Source organism: Bombina bombina, chromosome 4 (genome assembly GCF_027579735.1).
Source record: "Bombina bombina isolate aBomBom1 chromosome 4, aBomBom1.pri, whole genome shotgun sequence".
In the NCBI taxonomy this organism is placed as follows: Eukaryota; Metazoa; Chordata; class Amphibia; order Anura; family Bombinatoridae; genus Bombina; species Bombina bombina.
This window is the reverse complement of record NC_069502.1, coordinates 95,260,035-95,284,688: the sequence shown is the minus strand read 5'-3', so window position 1 is coordinate 95,284,688 and position 24,654 is coordinate 95,260,035. Positions and strand designations below refer to the sequence as shown.

Genomic DNA, 24,654 nt, shown 5'->3' with positions numbered 1-24,654 from the left:
GATGACATACTGATCTATTCCAGAACATTACAGGAACATGTACTGCATGTAAAACTTGTGCTTCAAAGATTACGTGATAACTCCCTTTTCGCTAAATTAGAGAAATGCTCTTTCCATCAGAGTTCCATTCCCTTTTTGGGTTATATTATTTCAGAATCTGGTTTTGAGATGGATCCTGCTAAACTTTCGGCTATCAAGGACTGGCCCAGACCAACCACTCTCAAATCCCTGCAGAGGTTTCTTGGCTTTGCCAACTACTATAGAAAGTTTATAAAGAACTTTGCTGACATCATGTCTCCTCTCACTTTCTTACTAAGAAAGGAAAAGATTGTAAGAACTGGTCTACTTCGGCTGTACAGGCTTTTGAGACACTGAAATCAGCATTTTCTTCTGCACCTCTCCTCAGTCATCCAATTCCTGATCTCCAATTTATTTTGGAGGTAGATGCTTCCTCTATTGCTGCTGGAGCAGTTCTCTCCCAACGAAATCCATCTACCAGCAAGATACATCCGGTGGCGTTCTTTTCTAAAATATTCAATCCTGCCAAGTTAAACTATGATGTGGGCAATAAGGAACTATTGGCTATAAAATTAGCTATGGATGAGTGGAGGCATTGGTTGGAGGGTACTAGTCAACCTTTTTTCATTCTGACAGACCACAAGAATCTCCTATACCTCCATACAGCTAAACGCCTCAATCCTCGTCAGGCTCGGTGGGCCTTGTTCTTCTCCAGGTTTAATTTTGTACTCTCCTATGTTCCTGGTTCCAAAAATTCCAAGGCAGATGCGTTATCCAGGCAATTTCAATCTTCTTAGTCTTTTGCATTGGATTCTGAACCCATACTACGTCCAGTCAGAGTTTTGGCTCAAGTATCTTCTTTTCCGGCACAGGCTTTACGTTCTGCTCAAGACCGGGTACCATCTTCTTACAAACTCCCTTCTGGTATCCTGTATGTACCCAGAGGATTACGTCTTAAGCTTTTACGTTGGGCTCACAACAACATATCATCAGGTCATCCGGGTGTAACCAATACACTGTGGAAACTGAAGCAGCATGTTTGGTGGTCCACCATGAGGAGGAATGTTAAGGAATACATTGCTGCTTGTAGCTCTTGTGCTTCGAACAAACAATCTTCTCATTGACCATTTGGTTTGTTACACTTGATCCCACTTATCCATGGACTTTGTTATGGATCTTCCTGTTTCTGCTGCAAATACGACCATTTGGGTAGTGGTGCATCAATTCTCCAAGTCTGCTCACTTCATACCTCTTCCAGGTTTGCCTTCGGCTCAAAACCTTTCTGAACTTTTTGTTCTGCATATATCTCGATTACATGGATTTCCCTCTGACATTGGCTCTGATCGTGAAGTTCAATTTGTTTCCAAATTTTGGAGGTCTTTTTGTAAGCACTTCGGAATCAACATATATCTTTCTACTGCACATCATCCTCAATCCAACGGACAGACTGAACGTGTAAATCAATCCTTGGAATCTTTTATCAGACATTATGTAAACCATCACCACTCCAACTGGTCTCAGTTATTGCCTTTAGCGGAATTAGCTCACAACTCACGCTACAATTCCTCCTTACAGACCTCACCCTTCAAGGCGGCTTAAGGTTTTGAACCTAGAACTTTTCCTATGATTACCATTTCTACTGATGTTCCTGGAGCAGATCGCATTGTGAAAAATGTCAGTAACCATTGGCAACTTATCCATCAAAATCTACTCTCTTCTTCCTTAAAACACAAGAAATATGCTGATCGCAGAAGGTGTAAGGCTCCTTTACTTCGTACTGGAGACAAGGGTATTTGTATCCACTAGATTCATACATCTAAAACAACCTTGTACAAAGATGGGTCCTAAGTACATAGGACCTTTTCGAATCGTTACCAAAGTTTGTTCTTCAGCATACCGCCTGGCCTTACCCAAGACCCTCAAGATCGATGCTGTGTTTAATGTATCCCTACTCAAGCCAGTCATCTACAACCGGTACTCCATCAAGAGTAATCCACCTCCTCCACTTTCCGTAGAGGGTACTTCAGAGTTCGAGGTCAGTCAGATTCTGGATTCCAAGCTATGGGGCAATCGGTTGTACTACCTGGTCCATTGGAAGGGTTACCCTATCACTGAACGATCTTGGGATCCAGCCTCTCATGTTCATGCTCCTGCTCTTGTCAAGTCTTTTCACATGAAATACCCTGCCAGGCCTGGTCGGGTCCCCCGGAGGGGTCCTTGAGGAGGGGGCACTGTCACGCTCGGCCGCCGGGAAGCTTCCCGGCGGCTCTCCTTGCGTGCTTGGTTGCCAGGTAATGTCTAGCTAGGCTGAGCCGTCCCCTCCAGCTGACGTCAGGACTAGGCTTCTTATTCCGGGCTTCCTGTTCCTTCAGTGCCGTTTGTTTGTTTCTCTTTGTGGCTCCTGTGAGTATGCTGTGTTAACCCTCAATCTGCCTGATACCTGTTGTCAAACTCTGCAAGTACTGACTACGCTGTGTTAACCATCAAATTGCTTGATAACCTGTTGCCAAACTCTGCAAGTACTGACTACGCTTTGTTAACCATCAAACTGCTTGATAACCTGTTGGCAAACTCTGCAAGTACTGACTATGCTTTGTTAACCCTCAAACTGCTTGATAACCTGTTGCCAAACTCTGCAAGTACTGACTACGCTGTGTTTAACCCTCAAACTGCCTGATAACCTGTTGCCAAACTCTGCATTACTGACTACGCTATGTTTAACCCTCAAACTGCCTGATAACCTGTTGCCAAACTCTGCATCTTTGACCACGCTGTGTTTAACCCTCAAACTGCCTGATAACAAGTTGCCAAACTTTGCATTATTGACCACGCTGGTGATTAACCCTCAAACTGTCTGATCATCTGTTTCTAGACTTTGCATTTCTGTCTTCGCTGTGCTTAACCCTCAAATTGCCTGATTTCAAGTTACCAACTCCTGCATTATTAACTGTTTATTGTTTAACCCTCCTTCTGTCTGAGAATAAGTTGTCTTACCCTGCAACCCTGGTACTGTGGAGGACTATTCCTGAACTGCCTGAAAACAGTTCCCTATTCAGAAGTTTATCCGGATGATATCAAGAATTCCATTTCTCTTCCCAGAGGACTCAGACCAACACTGCTCCATATCGTGAGTACCTTGTTTTATAGAAGTTGTCGTGGGGTCACGTCCTGGATTAAACTCAGTGCAAGGGTGTTGTTTAAGTTCGCCCTAGCATTTGGGTCTTCTTCTGGACATTACCTAACCTGACAGTGATATTGAACAAGAGAGGTGAAAGGGGGCAGCCTTGTTTTGTACCCCTCTGAAGAATTATTTTAGGAGACAATGTGCGGTTGACAAGGAGGAATGACACCAGATTCAGGTAAATTTTCCGAATTAAATTAACAAAATTATTTGATAAGCCTAATTTCGCAAGTGTTAAAAAGAGATGTGTCCAGGAAATGCTGTCAAAAGCTTTGACAGCATCTAAAGTAATAACGGCTATATCTTTTAAGTCACTCTTATCATTAAATTGATCACTATACCAGATATAGTCAACCAAGGTAATTAGTTTCCGAACATTTTTAGAGGGGTTCCGAGCTGTCATAAACCCGGCCTGGTCAGGATGAATAAGTTTATCCAAACAGTAAACCAATACCCGAGCTAGAATTTTATAGTCAGCATTAAGCACTGAGATGGGCTTGTATGAGGCTGGATCTTCTGGGTTCTTACCTTTTTTTTAAGATTAATGAAATGTCAGCTGCTGCAAAAAACACTGAAATTGGATTGTCATATACATAGTAGCTATTATACAGTTTTTCTAATACTGGAATTACTTCTTCAGCTAAACTTTTATAAAATTTGGCTGGAAACCCATCTGGGACAGCTGATTTATTAAGTTTAGATAGATCTATTGCTTTTATATAGACAAAGAAAATAGAAAAAGGGGCATAATGTGGCACACCTGAGAGGAGATAATCAATACAATAAGTAGATGTGGAGTGTAGTGATTTAAAACTTCAACTTTATTAGAATTCTATATAAAAAAGGGGTGGAATTCTCCACTACTAAAATTTAGACAGAAAGATATAAAACCGTGTCAAGAATACAATTGACACACAAACTCCTCTCCAAAAACAGTACAGTGATCAATCTGTACTGATTACCAGTTCCCTTAGCAAATACCTATTAGTACTATTGGTTTATAGACTTTTTCAAAATATTGGTGTATGTAACTAGATAGTCATATATCAACTCAGTTATATTAAATTGTCACGTAGTGTGTCTTACACAGTGATATAGTTATCTCAAAGGTGGATATGTCAACTCAAATTGATATATCAGACTAGATAATCTTAGTTTATTTCAATAATGTTCAATTGTAGGGAAAGAAATTGCCATGTAGGGCATCCTGCACAGTGATAGGGTATCTTTACAATTAATATATTAAATCAGATAATCTAGCAGCTGCTGTTCCCTAGAAAGAACCACTATTCCCATATAAATAAAATGTCAAGAATTATAGCTATTAGCAGTGAGTGATATTATAAGGCTAGCAGGTAGAACAAATCTGGCTTCAAGTTTGCAAGACTGGGCGGTACTAGAATAGGTGCTGAATGGATGTAAAATCCTTACTATGGATGTGATATCCTCACTATGGTGTCTGCTGGCCCCGGTTAGATTGGCTATAGTAAGACCAAGCTTACCCAGAAAGTAACCAAAGCGATATACCAAGATTAATAAATTAGAGCAATTAACCATTAATGCCAAAAGTTTATGCTGAAGCTAAAAGATGTTCCAAGTTATCTGTAAAGTCTATGATTAAAACCATTGCCTTAGAGGTCAACAATTTTAAGCTAAAAAGTAAGAACTTGTGGAGAGGAACAGTGCGAATGCCTGATGCGCGTTTCGCAACTGCTTTTTCGAAGGCGTCCGGATCTACCGCCACACAAAGTATTTAAAGGATACTTTGCCAATTCTGTGGCCAGTTTCATTTAGAATCGTTAGAGCCAACCAATCAGCATTATTGTTACAAATTATTGTATCTAGATGTTGAATTTTCGTCATTGTTACAATGACCAATTAGGAGAGGGGTGGGGCGTGGGTGTGTGCCCCCGTAATCCAATAGAAATACGTCTCATGCTTGTACTGTTTACACATGATGGCTGTCAATAAATACATCTATAAAATACACAATGTTCAAGTTGGAGTGAGTTCAGTAATCATCAGTTCGGTGGTAAATACAGATACCATGATTACACTTATTTATGATTCAGGAATGATGATCCCAGAATAACGCTAGTTTGACAATCCAGAAAAAAACCCAGCACCACACAACAAATGTGTTGCAGTGTAAAATAATCTGTAACACTAGTCTACCAAATATTACAGATTTGATGTATAATAGATTGGTGTTGTTGCGATGTCTCTTAGGGTTAATAGGTCCAACATTCCATTGTTAGTCATACATAGTTTTTTTTTAATTGATATATGGTCCATAAGGAACATTATCTAGATATCAGCAATGTACATAATGCAGTCATTTGTGATAGTACACTCCTATCTAGGTAGTGATAAAAACCTAATAGAAAATAAAATGAGTGGATTAATATACATGCTCCTAGGTAGTAACCATCCTGATAGTGTGATCATATGCTTGTATTAAGCATGTTCTCAGAAAGGGGGTAACTGTCCTTATGAAGCGTAACTATAAGTATCATTAATAATATGTGTGGACCATTCCGAATTATGAACTTATCTTGTACTGACCGGTAAAAGTTATTTAGATAATACCCTTATATAGGGTATGTATAGATCATAACGTATCGTGTGTTACTACTGTATAAAAGACTCCCTACATCACAGAGTAAAACATGTAAACATATGGAAATGGACAATTGTTATGTATCTCTCTATTTAGTGTTCGCTCTTATAAATTAAGTCAGGATTGAATCCTCAACAGCACATAACATATTTTACAGAGTATTGAGTGTTAGATGTTTAATAAATTGCTAGGGCAGTATTTATTCATAGTGCCTATAGGAATTTATTTTTTTGGAAATGGAGGCTTCCGTTAACATGCACAAAAATGAGTTTATACTTAAGTTATTACAGTTCATTCTAAGCCATAACTATTTTGTCTTTAATGATAAATTTTTCCTCCAAAGACGTGGCACAGCCATGGGCACTGCTTGCACCCCTACATATGCCAATATATATCTCGGATGGTGGGAACGGGAATTCGTATTTGGAGAAAAGATGGAACAGTATACAAAGTTCTACTTTGGCTTAGATATATCGACAATATTTTCGTACTATGGAGAGGTGAAGAATCACTCTTTAAACAATTCATAAACAAATTAAACTGTAATGATCTCAACCTCAGACTGACATATGAGATCAGCCACACAAAAGTGACCTTGCTGGATTTGACTATCTCCAGGGACCTGTTTGGACAAAATCAATCCAGCCTATGCAGATAAGAGACAGCTACGAACTCAAAACTGTCCTTTAAAAGTGCTCATCATCCATCAACAAAGAGAGCTATCCCCTACGGGGAATTTCTAAGGATACGTAGAAACTGCTCAAATATTGATTCCTTTAAAAAGGAAGCTCAAGAATTAAAAATGAGATTAAAATACAGGGGTTACCCTAATAGTATTCTCAAAAAGGCCTACCACAGGGCACTCCATATGGACAGGAATTACCTACTATTCCCTAAACGAAAACAAGTTAAAGATACGAGAGTCAGATTCATATGTACTTATATTGAAGCACATCGGGAAATCAGCTCAATACTCAACAAACATGCCCACATACTACAAACTGATGAAGATATGGCAAAGAGTGTGTGGCAAAAGGTAGAGATTAGCTGGAGGAGAGCTCTGACCATTAGGGATAAAATTATGAGGAGTCACTTCGTGAAGAAAATAATTTGCAGAAAGGACGGCTTAACAGGCACACACCCATGAGGCATGTGCCAACTTTGTATGTACATGACAAATATAAAGGAGATATCCATTTTTCCTGAGGGAACAAAGAAAATAAATGGGCTCTTTAACTGCAGAACAAAAAATATAATCTATTGCTTGGCATGCAACTGCAAGAAAAAGTATATTCGAATGTCTACTAGAGAATTCAGAACAAGACTAGGTGAACATCTGGGCAATATAAGGAATGCCAAAAATGACCTGGAAAAGGGCAAGAAATTAACGTCTGTTGCAAAACACTTCTTAGATTGCCATAATAGTAAATTAGAACTTAAATGCTGGATATTACAGAAAATAACATTAGGCATAAGGGGTGTCAATATGGAGAATACTCTACTCAAATCAGAATCCAAATTGATCTTCTGGCTACAGAGCATGGTTCCCCAAGGTCTGAATGAGATGATCACGTATAGTGCATTACTTTAGTCATTAGCACTTCAATATAGTTTTAACTAGTAATACTGAGGGTGTATTCAAATGAGGGGGCAGACTATAGACACCAATATATCTTCTCCCCTGATATGACTTATTACATAATAATGTTGCATGACAAACATTGACCCATATATGCTTTGAACATGGCTCTACCTAATTTCACTCACCAGCAAGTACAAGACACAGTCTAAAAGACCCCTATATCACGTGACTGAGATCAAAAGATTATGCCATAAAAAACGAGTTACTCTGCTTTCACCTAATAATTCTGTTGGATATGTGGTACAACTACTAAGTAGTTGATGTCATCAATTGAAAATTATGATATAACATTAGTTACAACAACCTTTGACCCTTACTTCACCAATAGCCCTACCATTGCCCTAGTAAGTAATTGGCACTAAGATAACTTTTTTACTCACATTGTTAATGGTGGGATAATGTCACCATATACTATATGTTCTTCTTCTAACTATACAGTGTTTACTATTGGAATCACTGATCCACCAACTCCTATAGGCACTATGAATAAATACTGCCCTAGCAATTTATTAAACATCTAACACTCAATACTCTGTAAAATATGTTATGTGCTGTTGAGGATTCAATCCTGACTTAATTTATAAGAGTGAACACTAAATAGAGAGATAAATGACAACTGTCTATTTCCATATTTTACATGGTTTACTCTGTGATGTAGGGGGTCTTTTATACTATAATAACACACAATACGTTATGATCTATACATACCCTATATAAGGGCATTATCTAAAGAACTTTTACCAGTCAGTACAAGATAAGTTCATAATTCGGAATGGTCCACACATAATATTAATGATACTTATAGTTATGCTTTATAAGGACAGTTACTCCCTTTCTGAGAACATGCTTAATACAAGCATATGATGACACTATAAGGATGGTTACTACCTTGGAGCATGTATATTAATCCACTCATTTTATTTTCTATTAGGTTTCTATCACTACCTAGATAGGAGTTTGCCATCACAGATGACTGCATTACGCACATTGCTGATATCTAGATAATGTTCCTTATGGACCATATATCAATTTTAAAAAAACTATGTATGACTAACAATGGAATGTTGGACCTATTAACCCTAAGAGACATTGCAACTACACCAATCTATTATACATCAAGGGCGCGATCCGATAAACGGCGTAGTTTGCGGCGCAAGCGAGGGAACCCGCGTCGCCCGCAGTTTCAGCTCGCAACTCGAGCTATCCAATATGCGGCGCCGTCAGTTGCTAAAGTGGCGTAAGTCTGACAAAGTAGCGATGTCCAGAAATCTGCGTAAGTACAGATTTTTGGAGTCGCCAGTGACTTGCGCCACGTTAGAAACTGCCGGCGCCTACAAAACCTGACTAAAGTATGAAATCAAGCGCACTGTCTAACACGCCTCCTAAACATAGCCCGACACGTCTAACCCTCTATCCGCTATCCCCCCTCACTAGCCTAACAATAAAAAAGTTATTAACCCCTAAACCGCCGCTCCCGTACCCCGCCGCAACCTAATAAAGTTATTAACCCCTAAACCGCCGCTCCCGTACCCCGCCGCAACCTAATAAAGTTATTAACCCCTAAAACGGTGCTCCCGTACCCCGCCGCCATCTACATAAACTAACCCCCTACTGTGAGCCCCTAAAACCGCAGCCATCTACCTTATCTATCGTCTAATGTGAACTCCTAAAACCGCAGCCATCTACCTTATCTATCCCCTAATGTGAACCCCTTACACCGCCGCCATCTACCTTATCTATCCCCTAATCTGACCCCTTACACCGCCGCCACCTATATAAAAATTATTAACCCCTAATCTAATCCCCCTTTACCGCCGCCAGCTATATTAATATTATTAACCCCTAATCTAATCCCCCTAAAGTAATAAACTCTATTACCAGCCCTTAAAAGGGCCTTTTGCGGGGCTTTGCCCCAAAGTAAACAGCTCTTTTGCCCTATAACCTGCCCTCCCGCCACCTATATTAATAGTATTAACCCCTAATGTAAGCCCCTTACACCGCCGCCATCTCTATTAAAATTATTAACCCCTAATTTAATCTACCTACCCCGCCGCCAGCTATGTTATCTATATTAACCCTAAGTATATTATAGTTAATATAGTTATTACATTATATATATATTAACTATATTAACCCTAATTATATTAGGGTTAATATAGTTAATATAGTTACTATAGTATTTATATTAACTATATTAACTCTATCTAACCCTAACACCCCTAACTAAATTCTTATTAAATTAATCTAATGCATATTATAAACTAAAATATTCCTATTTAAATCTAAATACTTACCTATAAAATAAACCTTAAGATAGCTACAATATAATTAATAATTACATTGTAGCTATGTTAGGGTTTATATTTATTTTACAGGTAAATTGTTAATTATTTTAACTAGGTATAATAGCTATTAAATAGTTATTAACTATTTAATATCTACCTAGTTAAAATAATTACCCAATTACCTGTAAAATAAATCCTAACCTAAGTTACAAATACACCTACACTATCAATAAATTAAATAAACTACAAATATCTATCTAAAAATACAATTAAATAAACTAAACTAAATTACAAAAAAAAACAAACACTAAATTACAAAAAATAAAAAAGATTACAGCAATTTCAAGCTAATTACACCTATTCTAAGCCCCCTAATAAAATAATAAAGCCCCCAAAATAAAAAAAATTCCCTGCCCTATTCTAAATTAGAAAAAGTTCAAAGCTCTTTACCTTACCAGCCCTTAAAAGGGCCTTTTGCGGGGCATGCCCCAAAGAATTCAGCTCTTTTGCATTTAAATAAATATACAATACCCCCCCCATCATTACAACCCACCACCCACATACCCCTATTCTAAACCCACCCAAACCCCCCTTAAAAAAACCTAACACTACCCCCCTGAAGATCTCCCTACCTTGTCTTCACCCAACCGGGCCGAACTCCTCATCCGATCCGGGCGATGTCTATCCAAGCGGCAAAGAAGAATTCTTCATCCTGGCGATGTCTTTCTCCAAGCGGCAAAGAAGAATTCTTCATCCCGGCGATGTCTTTCTCCAAGCGGCAGCAAAGTCTTCTTCCATCCGGCAGCATCTTCCATCAAGCGGCATCTTCAATCTTCTTTCTTCACTCCGCCGCCGCGGAGCATCCATCCCGGGCCGACGACTGAATGACGAATGAGGTATCTTTAAATGACGTCATCCAAGATGGCGTCCGCCGAATTCCGATTGGCTGATAGGATTCTATCAGCCAATCTGAATTAAGGTAGAAAAATCTGATTGGCTGATTGAATCAGCCAATCAGATTCAAGTTCAATCCGATTGGCTGAACCAATCAGCCAATCGGATTGAACTTGAATCTGATTGGCTGATTTATTTAGCAGATTGCGGGTGACAGCTAGATAGACATTGCGCGTGCGTTAGGTGTTAGGTTTATTTTCTAGCTAGTTTAGGGAGTTACGGGGCTCCAATAGTCAGCGTAAGGTTTCTTACGGCTGCATTTTGTGGCGAGGTGAAAATGGAGTAAGATTTCTCCATTTTCGCCACGTAAGTCCTTACGCTGTATATTGGATACCAAACTGCGCTGGTTTGGTATACCTCCCTATGGCCCAAAAAACTACGCGCGACGGCAGAAATATACGCGCGTAACTTCTAAGTTACGCCGTATATAGGATAGCAAACCAGAGCAAATATTGGCGTCGCCGGCTTTTGCGGGCGACGATTTTTATCGGATCGACCCCCAAATCTGTAATACTTGGTAGACTAGCATTACAGATTATTTTACACTGCAACACATTTGTTATGCGGTGGTGTTTTTTTTCTGGATAGTCAAACTAGCGTGATTCTGGGATCGTCATTTCTGAATCATAAATAAGTGTAATGATGGTATCTGTATTTACCACCGAACTGATGATTACTGAACTCACTCCAACTTGAACATTGCGTATCTTATAGATGTATTTATTGGCAGACATAATGTGTAAACACTATAAGCATGAGAAGTGTTTCTATTGAATTACAGGGGCACACACCCATGCCCCACCCCTCTCCTAATTGGTCATAGTAACGATGACGAAAATTTGTCATCTAGATACCATCATTTGTAACAATAATGCTGATTGGTTGGATCTAACGATTCTAAATGAAACTGGCCACAGGATTGGCCAAGTATCCTTTAAATACTTTGTGTGGCGGTAGATCCAGATGCCTTCGAAAAAGCAGTTGCAAAACGCGCGTCAGGCGTTCGCACTGCTCCTCTCCACCAGTTCTTACTTTTAAGCTTCAGCGTAAACTTTTGGCATTAATGGTTAATTGCTCTAATTTATTAATCTTGGCATATTGCTTTGGTTACTTTCTGGGTAAGCTTGATCTTACTATAGCCCATCTAACCGGGGCCAGCAGACACCATAGTGAGGATATCACATCCATAGTAAGGATTTTACATCCATTCAGCACCTATTCTAGTACCGCCCAGTCTTGCAAACTTGAAGCCAGATTTGTTCTACCTGCTAGCCTTATAATATCACTCACTGCTAATAGCTATAATTCTTGACATTTTATTCATATGGGAATAGTGGTTCTTTCTAGGGAACAGCAGCTGCTAGATTATCTGATTTAATATATTAATTGTAAAGATACCCTATCACTGTGCAGGATGCCCTACATGGCAATTTCTTTCCCTACAATTGAACATTATTGAAATAAACTAAGATTATCTAGTCTGATATATCAATTTGAGTTGACATATCCACCTTTGAGATAACTATATCACTGTGTAAAGACACACACAATTGAATATAACTGAGTTGATATATGACTATCTAGTTACATACACCAATATTTTGAAAAAGTCTATAAACCAATAGTACTAATAGGTATTTGCTAAGGGAACTGGTAATCAATACAGGTTGATCACTGTACTGTTTTTGGAGAGCAGTTCATGTGTCATTTGTATTTTTGACACAGTTTTATATCTTTCTGTCTAAATTTTAGTAGTGGAGAATTCCACCCTTTTTTTTTATATAAAATTCTAATAAAGTTGAAGTTTTAAATCACTCCACTCCACACATCTACTTATTGTATTGATTATCTCCCCACAAATTCTTTTGAAGATCTATTGCTTTGCCAATTTCTTCTGATGTAATCGCGGCATTAAGAAATTCTAACTCCTCTTTCTGTATCTTGGGTAAGATAATCTTAGCCCAAAAATTCTCTTGATTCATGCAGTTAAGATCACCTGCAGTATATAATTGCTGATAATATTTAAAAAAGACTCCACATATCTCTTCTGTATCCGTATAACGAATACTACCATCCTGTATGATAGGTATAAAGTTCTTCTTTTTCCTCGCTTTGACCAGTCTAGCAAGATTTTTGGCTGAACTGCCATGAAAGCTCCTGAAATATAAGTTCATTTTAGTCTCTTCTTCTTGATGTTTTTGCGATAGAAATACATCTTTTTCCTTCCTTAAATCAATATACTTATTCCAATTAAAGATTGAACAGACACTATGATATTTTTATAGGCATTTTTAACTTGATTAGTTAGTTGTATATCGCAGGCCCGTTGTTTCTTATTTCAAACATCAAGGAATGTCTTGATTTCCCCCCCATAAAACAGCTTTTGATGCCTCCCAAAAGGTTTCTATTTTGTGAAGATATGAAATATTACGAGTACAATAATCCTTCCATATCTGTTTTATCCAGCATAAAAACCTAGGGTTGTTATAAAGATAACTGGGATAGAAAAAAACCCTAGGGGCTTTTGGTTTAAACCTATCCTGGCAATATAAAACTAAAGATATAATTGAGTGGTCCGAGATGAAGATATCCCCTATTCCTGCCTCTGTTTTACAGATCGACAATGATTCTGAAATTAAAAATAGATCTAGCCGGGAAAATGTCCTATGCGCTTTGGACTCACATGTGAAACACAACGTATCAGGATTTAATCTACGCCAAATGTCAATAACCTGTAATTTCTGGCAGAATCTAGAAAAATATTTTGAGCTTCTCTTAGTCTCTGGAACATTTTTATGTGAAAATGTATCTATTTCTGGACATAAAATATCTGCCAAGTATCAGGTTCTCTTTAATATGAGGAAAGAGTTTGACCTTGATATTGTCCCAAAACTCGCTGCTGAATTTATTTGGGCCATATACATTACAGAGAATGAATTTGGTATTATTTATAAGAATTTGTAATAAAATAAACCTAGCAGCAGGATCTGTCTCCACACGTAAGATCTTATAGTCAAGAGACTTAATAATCAATATAGCTACGCCACATTTTCTCCTTCTAGTTGAGGAGGGGATTAGCTCGCCTACCCATTTTGTCTTAAAGGTACAGTCTACCATAGAATTGTTTTTGTTTTAAAAGATAGATAATCCCTTTATTACCCATTCCCCAGTTTTGCATAACCAACACTGTTATATTAATAAACTTTTTACCTCTGTGATTACCTTGTATCTAGGAACCTTCTTCCAGCCCCCTGATCACATGACTGTGACTGTTTATTATCTATTGTCTTAAATTTAGCATTGTTTTGTGCTACATCTTAAATAACCCCCTGTGCCTGAACACAGTGTTATCTATATGACCCACGTGTACTTTCTGTCTCTTTGTGTTGAAAAGAGATTTAAAAAACATATGATAAGAGGCAGCCCTCAAAGGCTTAGAAATTAGCATATGAGCCTACCTATGTTTAGTTTAAACTAAGAATACCAAGAGAAAAAAGCAAATTTGATTATAAAAGTAAATTGGAAAGTTGATTAAAATTAAAAGTCCTATCTGAATAATGAAAGTTTAATTAATACTAGACTGTCCCTTTAAGTTTAATGACTTCCTGCTCTTTAAGATGGGTCTCCTGTAAAAATGCAATATCAGGTTTATCTTTAGCTAATAATTTAATAATCAATTGACGCTTCATAGGAAAGGAAATCCCTCCTACGTTCCAAGATAGAATTTTAAAATCCACTAAAAACGTTTTCAAAACTTGCGGACCCTGGGGGAACAAAAGAGGGGGAAAAAAAAAAGGACCCGAAAGAAAGAGGAGACACCCTTATCACATAAGAGGGTAAGAAAACACAATTAACAAATCTTAACAAGAAGGTAAATATAAGTAACTAAAAAAATTAAACAATTTGAAGCCCCGTAGGCAACAATATATATCAGTTTGATGGCGTGGTGAGAACACACCGATTCATCATCTCCCCACTTACAGCCATTTACCCCGGTGCTACCATAAGGGGTTCAAGAAGTGTGTGGCCCTTTGCGTGGTTTTGGCCCGCCTGAGTTTGGAGCCCTCCCAAAATCAGCACATTAGCTACCTTTACAATATAATATCAGCTTATTTGATATCCAAACGCAACATGCACATTTCACAAATTCACTTCCGGTCTATTCTTAAAAAATAAACTTGTGTTCTATTAAGATAGATTTTACAATTAAAAAAAAAACCTTTCCAAATTACATGTTATGACATTTACCTCTTTTTTTGTCTCCTATACTCAGGAGCATGCACATGTACTGAGCACTATGTGACAGCAGCTGGTTTGGCAATTTTATACAAGCAACCTGAGTTATGCTTGCTTATTGGTGGCTAAATGTAGCCACCAATAAGCAAGCGCTATGCAGGATGCTAAGGGGCCGATTTCTAAAAATGGAAATGGACATGATCCGCTGTAGAGATCATGTTGTCTGCTGCACAACAATAAATGCCAACATCACAGAAACAGGTGTATACGGCCTCATTTGGGCCGTGATAAATCGGCCCCTAAACCTAAAATGGGCTGGCTCCTAAGCTTTACATTCCTGATTTTTAAATAAAGATAGCAAGCGAACAAAGAAAAAATTATAATAAAAGTAAATTAAAAAGTTGGTTAAAATTGCATGCTCTGTCTGAATCATGAAAGAAAAAATTGTATTTAATGTCCCTGTTTGATGTCTTCTACCCAAAGGTAGATTCACTCTCAGTTTCCAATAATGTTGCAAGCCATCCACAACAAACAGGCCACCACAAAACTTGATCTTAGGCCCACCCCTTGGCCCCACTATACAGCGATTTAGTCCCCTTGGCTGCCAGTAAAACACAGATTTTATATGACCCCAATTGACAGCCAGTAGCAAACCCAGAGCACTGATATTATCCCATTGGCTACATCCCTAGAGACTCCCAGTAACATATAAGACAGGGATTTTTAATGTTTTTCTCATGTTTTGCTGCTAGTAACAAATATAGCAGTATGTGTGCAGTGCTGCTTATTTTAGGGCCATACATAGAGGCACTGATAATGTAACTGCCAGTCAGGAGACATTTACTGTCCAGTATTTGTGTCTAGGTTTTAAGGACAGCCTACTGACATACTGGACAGCCCAGCTGAATGCTAGACATATGGCAAATCAGTGAAATTAAGTTTTTTTTTATAAAACAGTGCTTATAGCTACAGATGTTTACTAAACTTACTAAAGAGTTTTACTATAAAGTGGCCTTAGCTACTGCACTCTATAACATGCTAAGGCTCCATATAGAGGCTGCTTGTATAAGAATACTTCACACACTGCTGTCACATAGTGCTCATGATATGTGCACGCTCCTGAGCATACTATAGTAGGTCCTCATAGAAAGGGGCCAAGCATCAACCAAAGAGACAAAGATCTAAATTTGATAAGATAAAAATAAACTGGATTTATTTTGCTTAATTCTACACACTATGGGGCATATTTATCAATGTGCAAGTGGACATGATACAAAGTAGCGTATTATGTCTGCCGCACATTGATAAATGCCGACAGCATACGCTGTCTGCATTTATCATTGCACCAGCAGTTCTTGTGAACTGCTGGTGCAATGCCGCCCCCTGCAGATTTGCGGCCGCTAGCACGGGTTGTCAATCAACCCAATCATATTCGATCTGGTTGATTTCTGTCCGCGGCCTCAGAGCAGGCGGACAAATTATGGCTCACCGGAAACAAGGGGCATCAATACAGAGCTTGATAAATATGCACCTATATGAATCTTCACAGGTTAAATGTATTTTTATTTTTTATTTTAAAAACACAGAAACTATTTTTATATCTACGTACATATAACATTTGTGAAATGCTCACCGTAAAAAAGTTTTCTGTATCTTGATTAACTGACTGCCCATTAAGATACACTTCCAGCTTGTATGTGGCTTCCTGAAATGAGGGCCTAGAAATAAGGACACAAACACTCAAATAAAAAGTCATAATTTGTACTTATACAGTAGAATGATTATCAATGAAATTATATATAATAATAAGACAATACAAAAGTACTTACTATAAATTTCAAATAAGCAGTATATTTTTTTCTAACCAATTTAAAAATGTCCTTTTATTTTCTTCCTCCTGTATCATATGACAGAGATCAGCCAATCACAGACCTACATATGTATACACTGTTAACTCTTGCACATGCTCAATAGGAACTGGTGCCTCAAAAAGTGCAAATATAAAAAGACTGTGCATAATTTGATTATGCAATAAAAAAATATTATTTTCTTTAAATAAAAGGTTTTGGGTCATAAAAGTTTAATTTTGTCTTTCGTGTAACCCTTTAATATAACACGAATGGGTGATCTTAGTTTCATACCTGGTTTTGCATTTGATTGATGATAAAAATGCATAAAGAGGATCAATATCACATGGGATTGGTGGCATCAGTGGATTTGACATGAATATTTCAAGGTGGGATCCATTTCCAAAATTAACAAGGTGAAGTAAATACAAGTTGCAACCTGTGTTTTTGAAAATAAAAAAAGAACACATTTTGGGGTATTCACAAGAGTTCTCCGTTGAGTTTTGATACTTAAATTGTAGATTTATATCCAATTGATTTATTATTTTTAAACATACATCAAAACTAAGGAATTTTTTTACTATAAATATACCAAGGTCACAAAGAGGTCAACAGTTAGCAACGTCACCATTTTAATACAGAACTAATACATTCATTTTATGTGTTTATGAGAGCAAAATCCTGTCAAATAGAATATTCTAGACCAAGGGTCATCAATTGTGGCCCTCCAGAGGTTTTAAAACTACATTTTCCATGATGTTCAACCAGTTGAAATGCTGTCTAAGTATTATGGGAAATGTATTTCCAAAACCTCTGGAGGTCCACATTTGATGACCCCTGTTCTAGATATATGCATTCATTTTCAGATAAATGTAAAAAAATAAAAACAATAAATAATCATTGCCTTTAACCAAAAAATAAATGCATGCAGCAAAATAAAGGACTCAAAAGTTCAAGCTGCTGTCAAGCTACTCCTCTGAATAACCTTCTTAAAAAAGATCAGATAGAACAAGAGACAATGTTGTCACAAATAATTCACCTGATACAATTGTTAGTCTTTTGCAAAGGCCTAAAATGTACATATAAATATGGAAATAGTCATGGGTGTTTCTACCTTTAAAGGGATATAACAACTAAAAAAAAAACATTTTCTGATTCATACAGAGCACACCATTTAAAAAAAAAAAAAAAACTTTCCCATTTATTTCTATTATCAAATTTGCTTTGTTTAGATGATATTCTGTGTTGAAGAGACACCTAGCTGGGTGTCTGGGTTACTAGATTACAGGAAATAGTACTGCCCTCCAGTGCTCTTGCAAATGGATAGCATTCTTCAAAAAAATGCTATATAGTGCTATATTTACTTCAATGATCAAATTTGCTTTGTTCTATTGGTATTTGTTGTTGAATACTAAATCTAGTTAGGCTGATAGGAGCTTAGGAGCGTGCACGTGTCTTTTGACGTCTATGTCAGCTGTGTTTGCAATTATGTATAACATTGCTATAAACAATGTTGCAAACACTGCTGCCAGATGGCTAAAGCCCTGATCTCACCTAGCACAACTTGTAATGGCTGGTTATTTTTCGCGGGCCTGCAAATGGGGAAATTTGACCGTTTGCAGGCGCTCAATAAATTAGTGCTACACTTTTAATCTAGCCCTATATGCTCTATCTGATTCATAAAAGTATAAATGATGGGTTTCATATTCATTTAATGCACATATATAATTATTTTACCCCCAATTGTATATCAAATAATATAACACTATATGTCTCGCCTTTTCTCTATATAACAAAGAAGCATAAATTGTGTTCTCAGCAAGATGTAAAATACAGGACCCACGCTCTTGATATTTAATGTATCTAATTTATCCTGGAAGATGCATCATTTCTTATGGTGCGTCTTCTTCTAAATGTAAGTCAAATGCCAATCAATCTGTTTTTAAGTTTGTACTAAACATACTATCAAAATAATTCCCAAAACATTTCTTAAAATAGTGCAATAAAATATTACAACGTTGATTGAACCCACATGAGCTGAATAATGGAGAAAAAATAAATAAATATATATTTTAGTTCAACCATACCATTAAATGATAGAGTCATCCAGGTGCCTCCAGCAGTGCTGCCCTCTACTGGATATGAAGTGAAACTCAAAGAATTGGCTATAAATAAGCGAAATATGACATTGTAAAGTGATTGTAATTGTGAAGTCATTTTTATAAATATTATCAACATTTTTTCTCATACCATTAACCAGATCTTCATATGAGCAGTTACTTATTGAGCTGCAAAATGCATCTAAAACTGACACTTTTTAAATGATTTGCATCACTGCACATTATGTTAAACTATTTGAAATCCCAGGTGAGTATGGTTATCTCATTTCCCTTAGTTGTTAAGTTTAATGTCCCTTTAAGACTTGCTGTAGTACAATATTTTTCTCACATCTAGGAAAAGACAATATGGGCAATGTTACATTTTATATATTATGAGCAATTTAGAAAAGTTTTTTTCCCAAAACATCCCAGGTATATACAGTACATTTGTTGTTTGCATAATGATTATATTACTCACCAGTAAACGGTAGGGTGATAGTAAGGACTAGCAGAGTGAGCATTGTTTGCTGCGCATTTACAGGAAGTATACAGAACTCAATTACATCATCATTCATTTTTAGCATTCTCTGAAAAAATTAATGAAATTTTTAAGTTTGTAATATAGTCTTTATATAACAAATATGAACTATCCAACCCCTTCACCTGGTAGCCTAATAGAATGTTGCATAGAAATGCTGATATTTTACATACCCCAATAAATAAAATGCCAAAAGAGAACTTGCTCTAACATTCCAATAACAAAATTCAGACATAAACAAAAAATTGTTGACAACCACCTGGTGTAGGATTTGTCAGCCATTTATAGCAAGCTCATAATTTGGTGGCTAACGAGGGAATTCACAATTCACTATCCATTTTCAGTGTATAAAGGGACAGTCAAGTCCAAAAAAAACGTTCATGATTCAAATAGGGCATGCCATTTTAAAACCTTCCAATTTATTTTTATCACCAATTTTGCTTTGTTCTCTTGGTATTCTTAGTTGAAAGCTAAGCCTAGGAGGTTCATATGCTAATTTCTTAGACCTTGAAGGCCGCCTCTAATCTAAATGCATTTTGATAGTTTTTCACCACTAGAGGGCATTAGTTAACGTGTTTCATATAGATAACATTGAGCTCATGCACGTGAATTTACCATGGAGTCAGCTCTGAAATGCAAGTCTGTCAAAAGAACTGAAATATGGGGGCAGTCTGCTGAGGCTTAGATACAAGGTAATTACAGAGGTAAAACATGTATAATTATAACTCTGTTGGGTATGCAAAACTAGGAAATGGGTAATTAAGGGATTATCTATCTTTTAAAACAACAAAAATTCTGCTGTTGACTGTCCCTTTAATTCTGTGAGCTGACCTTCCAGATAGATGGTGAAGCGTATTAATGCTCAGTGAATAGTGAAAAGTGGAACTTCATATGATTAAAGTAAATATAGCTATTAAAGTGCAAATCTATTCATTTATAGTGAGAGATTTGAAATTCAATTCTATAAAACTTTCAGTATAGTGATAGTTAACCAATAACATATTTCCAATTTACTGTAAAAAAAAATCTGAGCCAATCAAAACTGAGCTATTAGAACAGTCACTTTTATAATGTGTGTGCCAATCCAAATATCACTAAACTATCTAGAGTCAAGGGCTTAATTAAAGGGATAGTAACCACCAAAATTTTCTTTTATGATTCAAATAGAACATGCAATTTAATCAACTTTCCAATTTACTTATATTATCAAATTTACTTCATTCTCTTGTTATCCATTGCTGAAGGAACAGCATTGCACTACTGGCAGCTAGCTGAACACATCTAGTTAGCCAATCACAAGAGACAAAGGTGTTCAGGCACCAATTAGCAGCAGCTCCTACTGGTCTATGATATGTGCGTATTCTTTTTCAACAAGGGATACTAAGAGAACGAAGCACATTTGAAAATAGAAGTGAATGTAAAAGTGTCTTAAAATTACATGATCTATCTGAACCAGGCAGGTTTAATTTTGATTGTCCTATCCCTTTAACACTAATGCTGCCAAAAGTCTAATTTTAACTCAACATTTACCCTAGAAACAAAACTAATATAGGATAATAAATATTGTACATTAATGATAATCTTATTAAAATTATGATAACTTTGACAGAAATAAATATTAGCTATAATATATACTTATTTTTTTAGTATTGATGAATTTTAAATTAATATTTATTAGCAGACTTCTAGAATTCACAGTTAATTTATTATACAAAACTTTCATATAGGTTATGGTGTGAGATACATCATACTCACAGTTTGCTTTGTTTGGGCTCAGGAAGTTTGGGTACGTCCGTGCAGTACAATATATATGAAGGAGACCATCACCAAGTGTATTGAAGAAATACACCCAGCAAACATTTAACCATCTTCTTCTTCACAAAGATCTCTCTACCACATAAGAAAAAAAAGGACAAAAAAGATTCACTTGCTAAAAGGCATTATCTGTAACCGGCTATTTTTTCCTCAGTGTGAATATCACTATATATAGTTTTGTCTGCCAGTTTTATCAGTATTAAAAGGAAATGTAAAAGTATCACCTTTTAACATCACTACATAGTATGTAAGCTAACAAACTAACTATGCTTTTCAAATGCTTCTTTAGCTAGCTCTGTAAAATATTTCCAGTCTCCTGTGGCGTCACTGTTCATTAATTTCCTGGGCTTCTGTTTCCTAATTCTCTGTACTATGTGACCAAGCAAGATAGAAATCAGAGGCAAAACTACCTGTAAAAAAAGGCTTAATTATTTACTAATGCTGTAAACATTAGTGGTTAAAGGTGCACTGTAATAATGTTCCGCTTTAATGTGTTCCTGATAAATTATTTTACCTGTTGTAATATATTAGCTAATTTATCTTTATTTTTGGCATTAAAAATAGATGTTTTTGCCTGGGGTAACCTCGCCTATACTTAAAATATCAATCTTAAGTATTGGCTACAGAAAATCTATGTAAACATAGTCAGTAGAAAAAAATTACACTCCAGTGGGAGGTAGGAGAGATAAGTATTAAAATGCTAGAAACATGTAACAGTGTTACAGGCTACTTCTTGTACTTTTTTTTCAAAAGAACAGTGATACTAAGCAATAATTATCAGAGCATTGCCATTTGTTGTGGCATTTTAGTTTTTGTTTAAATCCTATTAATGTTCTAGTTGATTCCAAGTGCAATGCTTTGTTTTAGAATTGGATAGGAAAATATCAGAAGGATAAAGTGTTTTCTAGGAACAGAAAAAACATTATTAAAGGGACCAGGTACTTTAAAGACTTTTAAAAACAGGAGTTAACATGTTAAAATTATTTTATTGATAAAATTATTTTATATGATAAAAAGGTTAACTGGTTTAAGTGCCAGTCCCACAGAAAACGGTTTATTCAACACAGGAAAATACATTTATTCTCTTTCTAGAGGCAACAAAGAACATTTGTGAGCATGATGTACATTCAATTTAATAATTAAACACAAAAATGTAAAAAATCTTTAAAATGATCAATTACAGGGAAGGATATATGAATATTGATTGATCAGTGTTTGTGAGTGAATCATTACCCTGGAGTGTCATTATGGCTTCAGGGACATTTAAAGATTCATGATTCAGATAAAGCAGGTAGTTTTTTTTATTTTTATTCCAATAGACTTCCATTATCAAAACATGCACATTATTTTACTATGCACACATTCTGAGGCTTCAGCTCCTACTGAGCATGTGCAAAAGTGCACAGTATATATATATTAATTTTGTGATTGGCTGATGGCTGTTACATCATATGGGGGGGGGGGGGGTCATTAGATAAGCTTTGAAATTTGCCAGAAAATATTCTACTCTCATTTCAAATTCAAAGTAATCGCTATTGCATTGTCTTTTTATTGTATACTAGTCCTAAAGAGCATGCACACTGGCTATTTTTTGCAGTACAGAGGTCCCACCCCTTGCTTTCTCTGTCTCCCCCTCTCTTTTTGCTCTCTCTCTCCTCTCTTTTGCTCTCTCTCTCCCCTTCTCATTTGCTCTCTCTCCTCCTCTCTTTTGCTCTCTCTCTCTATCCCCCCCTCTAATTTTGTCTCTCTTTCCCCCCTCTCTTTCCCCACTCTATTTGCTTTCTCTCCCCCTCTCTTTTGCTCTCTCTCCCCCCTCTCTTTTGCTCTCTCTCTTCCCCCTCTCTTTTGCTCTCTCTCTCTCTCTCTCTCTCTCTCTCTCTCTCTCTCTCTCTCTCTCTCTCTCTCTCCCCTCTCTTTTGCTCTCTATCTCCCCCTCTCTTTTGCTCTCTATCTCCACCTCTATTTTGGTCTATCTTTCCCCCTCTCTTTTGCTATCTCTCTCTCTTCCCCCTCTATTTGCTCTCTCTCCCCCCCTCTCTTTTGCTTTCTCTCTCCCCCCCCTCTTTTGCTCTCTCTATCTCCCCCCTCTCTTTTTGCTGTCTCTCCCCCCTCTCTTTTACACTCTCTCCCTCTCTCTTTTGTGCTCTCTCTCTATCTCCCCCTCTCTTTTGCTCTCTCTCTCCCCCTCTCTTCTTCTCTCTCCCCCTCTCTTTTGCTCTCTCTCAACCCTCTCTTTTGCTCTCTCTCCCCCCTCTCTGTTGCTCTCTCTCCCCCCACTCATGCTCTCTCTCACACACCCCTCTCTTGCTCTCTCTCTTTCCCCTCTCTTTTATGCTTTATTCCCCCTCTCTTTTGCACTCTCTTTCTCCCCCCTCTCTTTTGCTCTCTCTCTCCCCCTCTATTCTGAGGCTTCAGCTCCTACTGAGCATGTGCAAAAGTGCACAGTATATATATATTAATTTTGTGATTGGCTGATGGCTGTTACATCATATGGGGGGGGGGGGGTCATTAGATAAGCTTTGAAATTTGCCAGAAAATATTCTACTCTCATTTCAAATTCAAAGTAATCGCTATTGCATTGTCTTTTTATTGTATACTAGTCCTAAAGAGCATGCACACGGGCTATTTTTTGCAGTACAGAGGTCCCACCCCTTGCTTTCTCTCTCTCCCCCTCTCTTTTTGCTCTCTCTCTCCTCTCTTTTGCTCTCTCTCTCCCCTTCTCATTTGCTCTCTCTCCTCCTCTCTTTTGCTCTCTCTCTATCCCCCCCTCTAATTTTGTCTCTCTTTCCCCCCTCTCTTTCCTCACTCTATTTGCTTTCTCTCCCCCTCTCTTTTGCTCTCTCTCCCCCCTCTCTTTTGCTCTCTCTCTTCACCCTCTCTTTTGCTCTCTCTCTCTCTCTCTCCCCTCTCTTTTGCTCTCTCTCTCCCCCTCTCTTTTGCTCTCTATCTCCACCTCTATTTTGGTCTATCTTTCCCCCTCTCTTTTGCTATCTCTCTCTCTTCCCCCTCTATTTGCTCTCTCTCCCCCCCCTCTCTTTTGCTTTCTCTCTCCCCCCCTCTTTTGCTCTCTCTATCTCCCCCCTCTCTTTTTGCTGTCTCTCCCCCGTCTCTTTTACACTCTCTCCCTCTCTCTTTTGTGCTCTCTCTCTATCTCCCCCTCTCTTTTGCTCTCTCTCTCTCCCCCTCTCTTCTTCTCTCTCCCCCTCTCTTTTGCTCTCTCTCAACCCTCTCTTTTGCTCTCTCTCCCCCCTCTCTGTTGCTCTCTCTCCCCCCACTCATGCTCTCTCTCACACACCCCTCTCTTGCTCTCTCTCTTTCCCCTCTCTTTTATGCTTTATTCCCCCTCTCTTTTGCACTCTCTTTCTCCCCCTCTCTTTTGCTCTCTCTCTCCCCCTCTATTTTGCTCTCTCTCCCCCCAC

General features: G+C 37.5%; 1 protein-coding gene across 1 annotated transcript in view; it reads right to left on the bottom strand.

The window, feature by feature from the left end:
* The window catches only part of PKHD1 (PKHD1 ciliary IPT domain containing fibrocystin/polyductin), a 1,710,134-nt gene that overhangs the window by 1,550,346 nt on the left and 135,134 nt on the right, over nucleotides 1-24,654 (bottom strand). The window contains exons 2-6 of the mRNA XM_053709557.1: nucleotides 21,176-21,310; nucleotides 19,361-19,469; nucleotides 18,871-18,948; nucleotides 17,078-17,222; nucleotides 16,570-16,654 (exon numbers count right to left, since the gene is read on the bottom strand). Coding sequence (XP_053565532.1) covers nucleotides 16,570-16,654; nucleotides 17,078-17,222; nucleotides 18,871-18,948; nucleotides 19,361-19,466 — 414 coding nt within the window. The 5' untranslated portion in view covers nucleotides 19,467-19,469; nucleotides 21,176-21,310. The remainder of the gene's footprint in view (nucleotides 1-16,569; nucleotides 16,655-17,077; nucleotides 17,223-18,870; nucleotides 18,949-19,360; nucleotides 19,470-21,175; nucleotides 21,311-24,654) is intronic.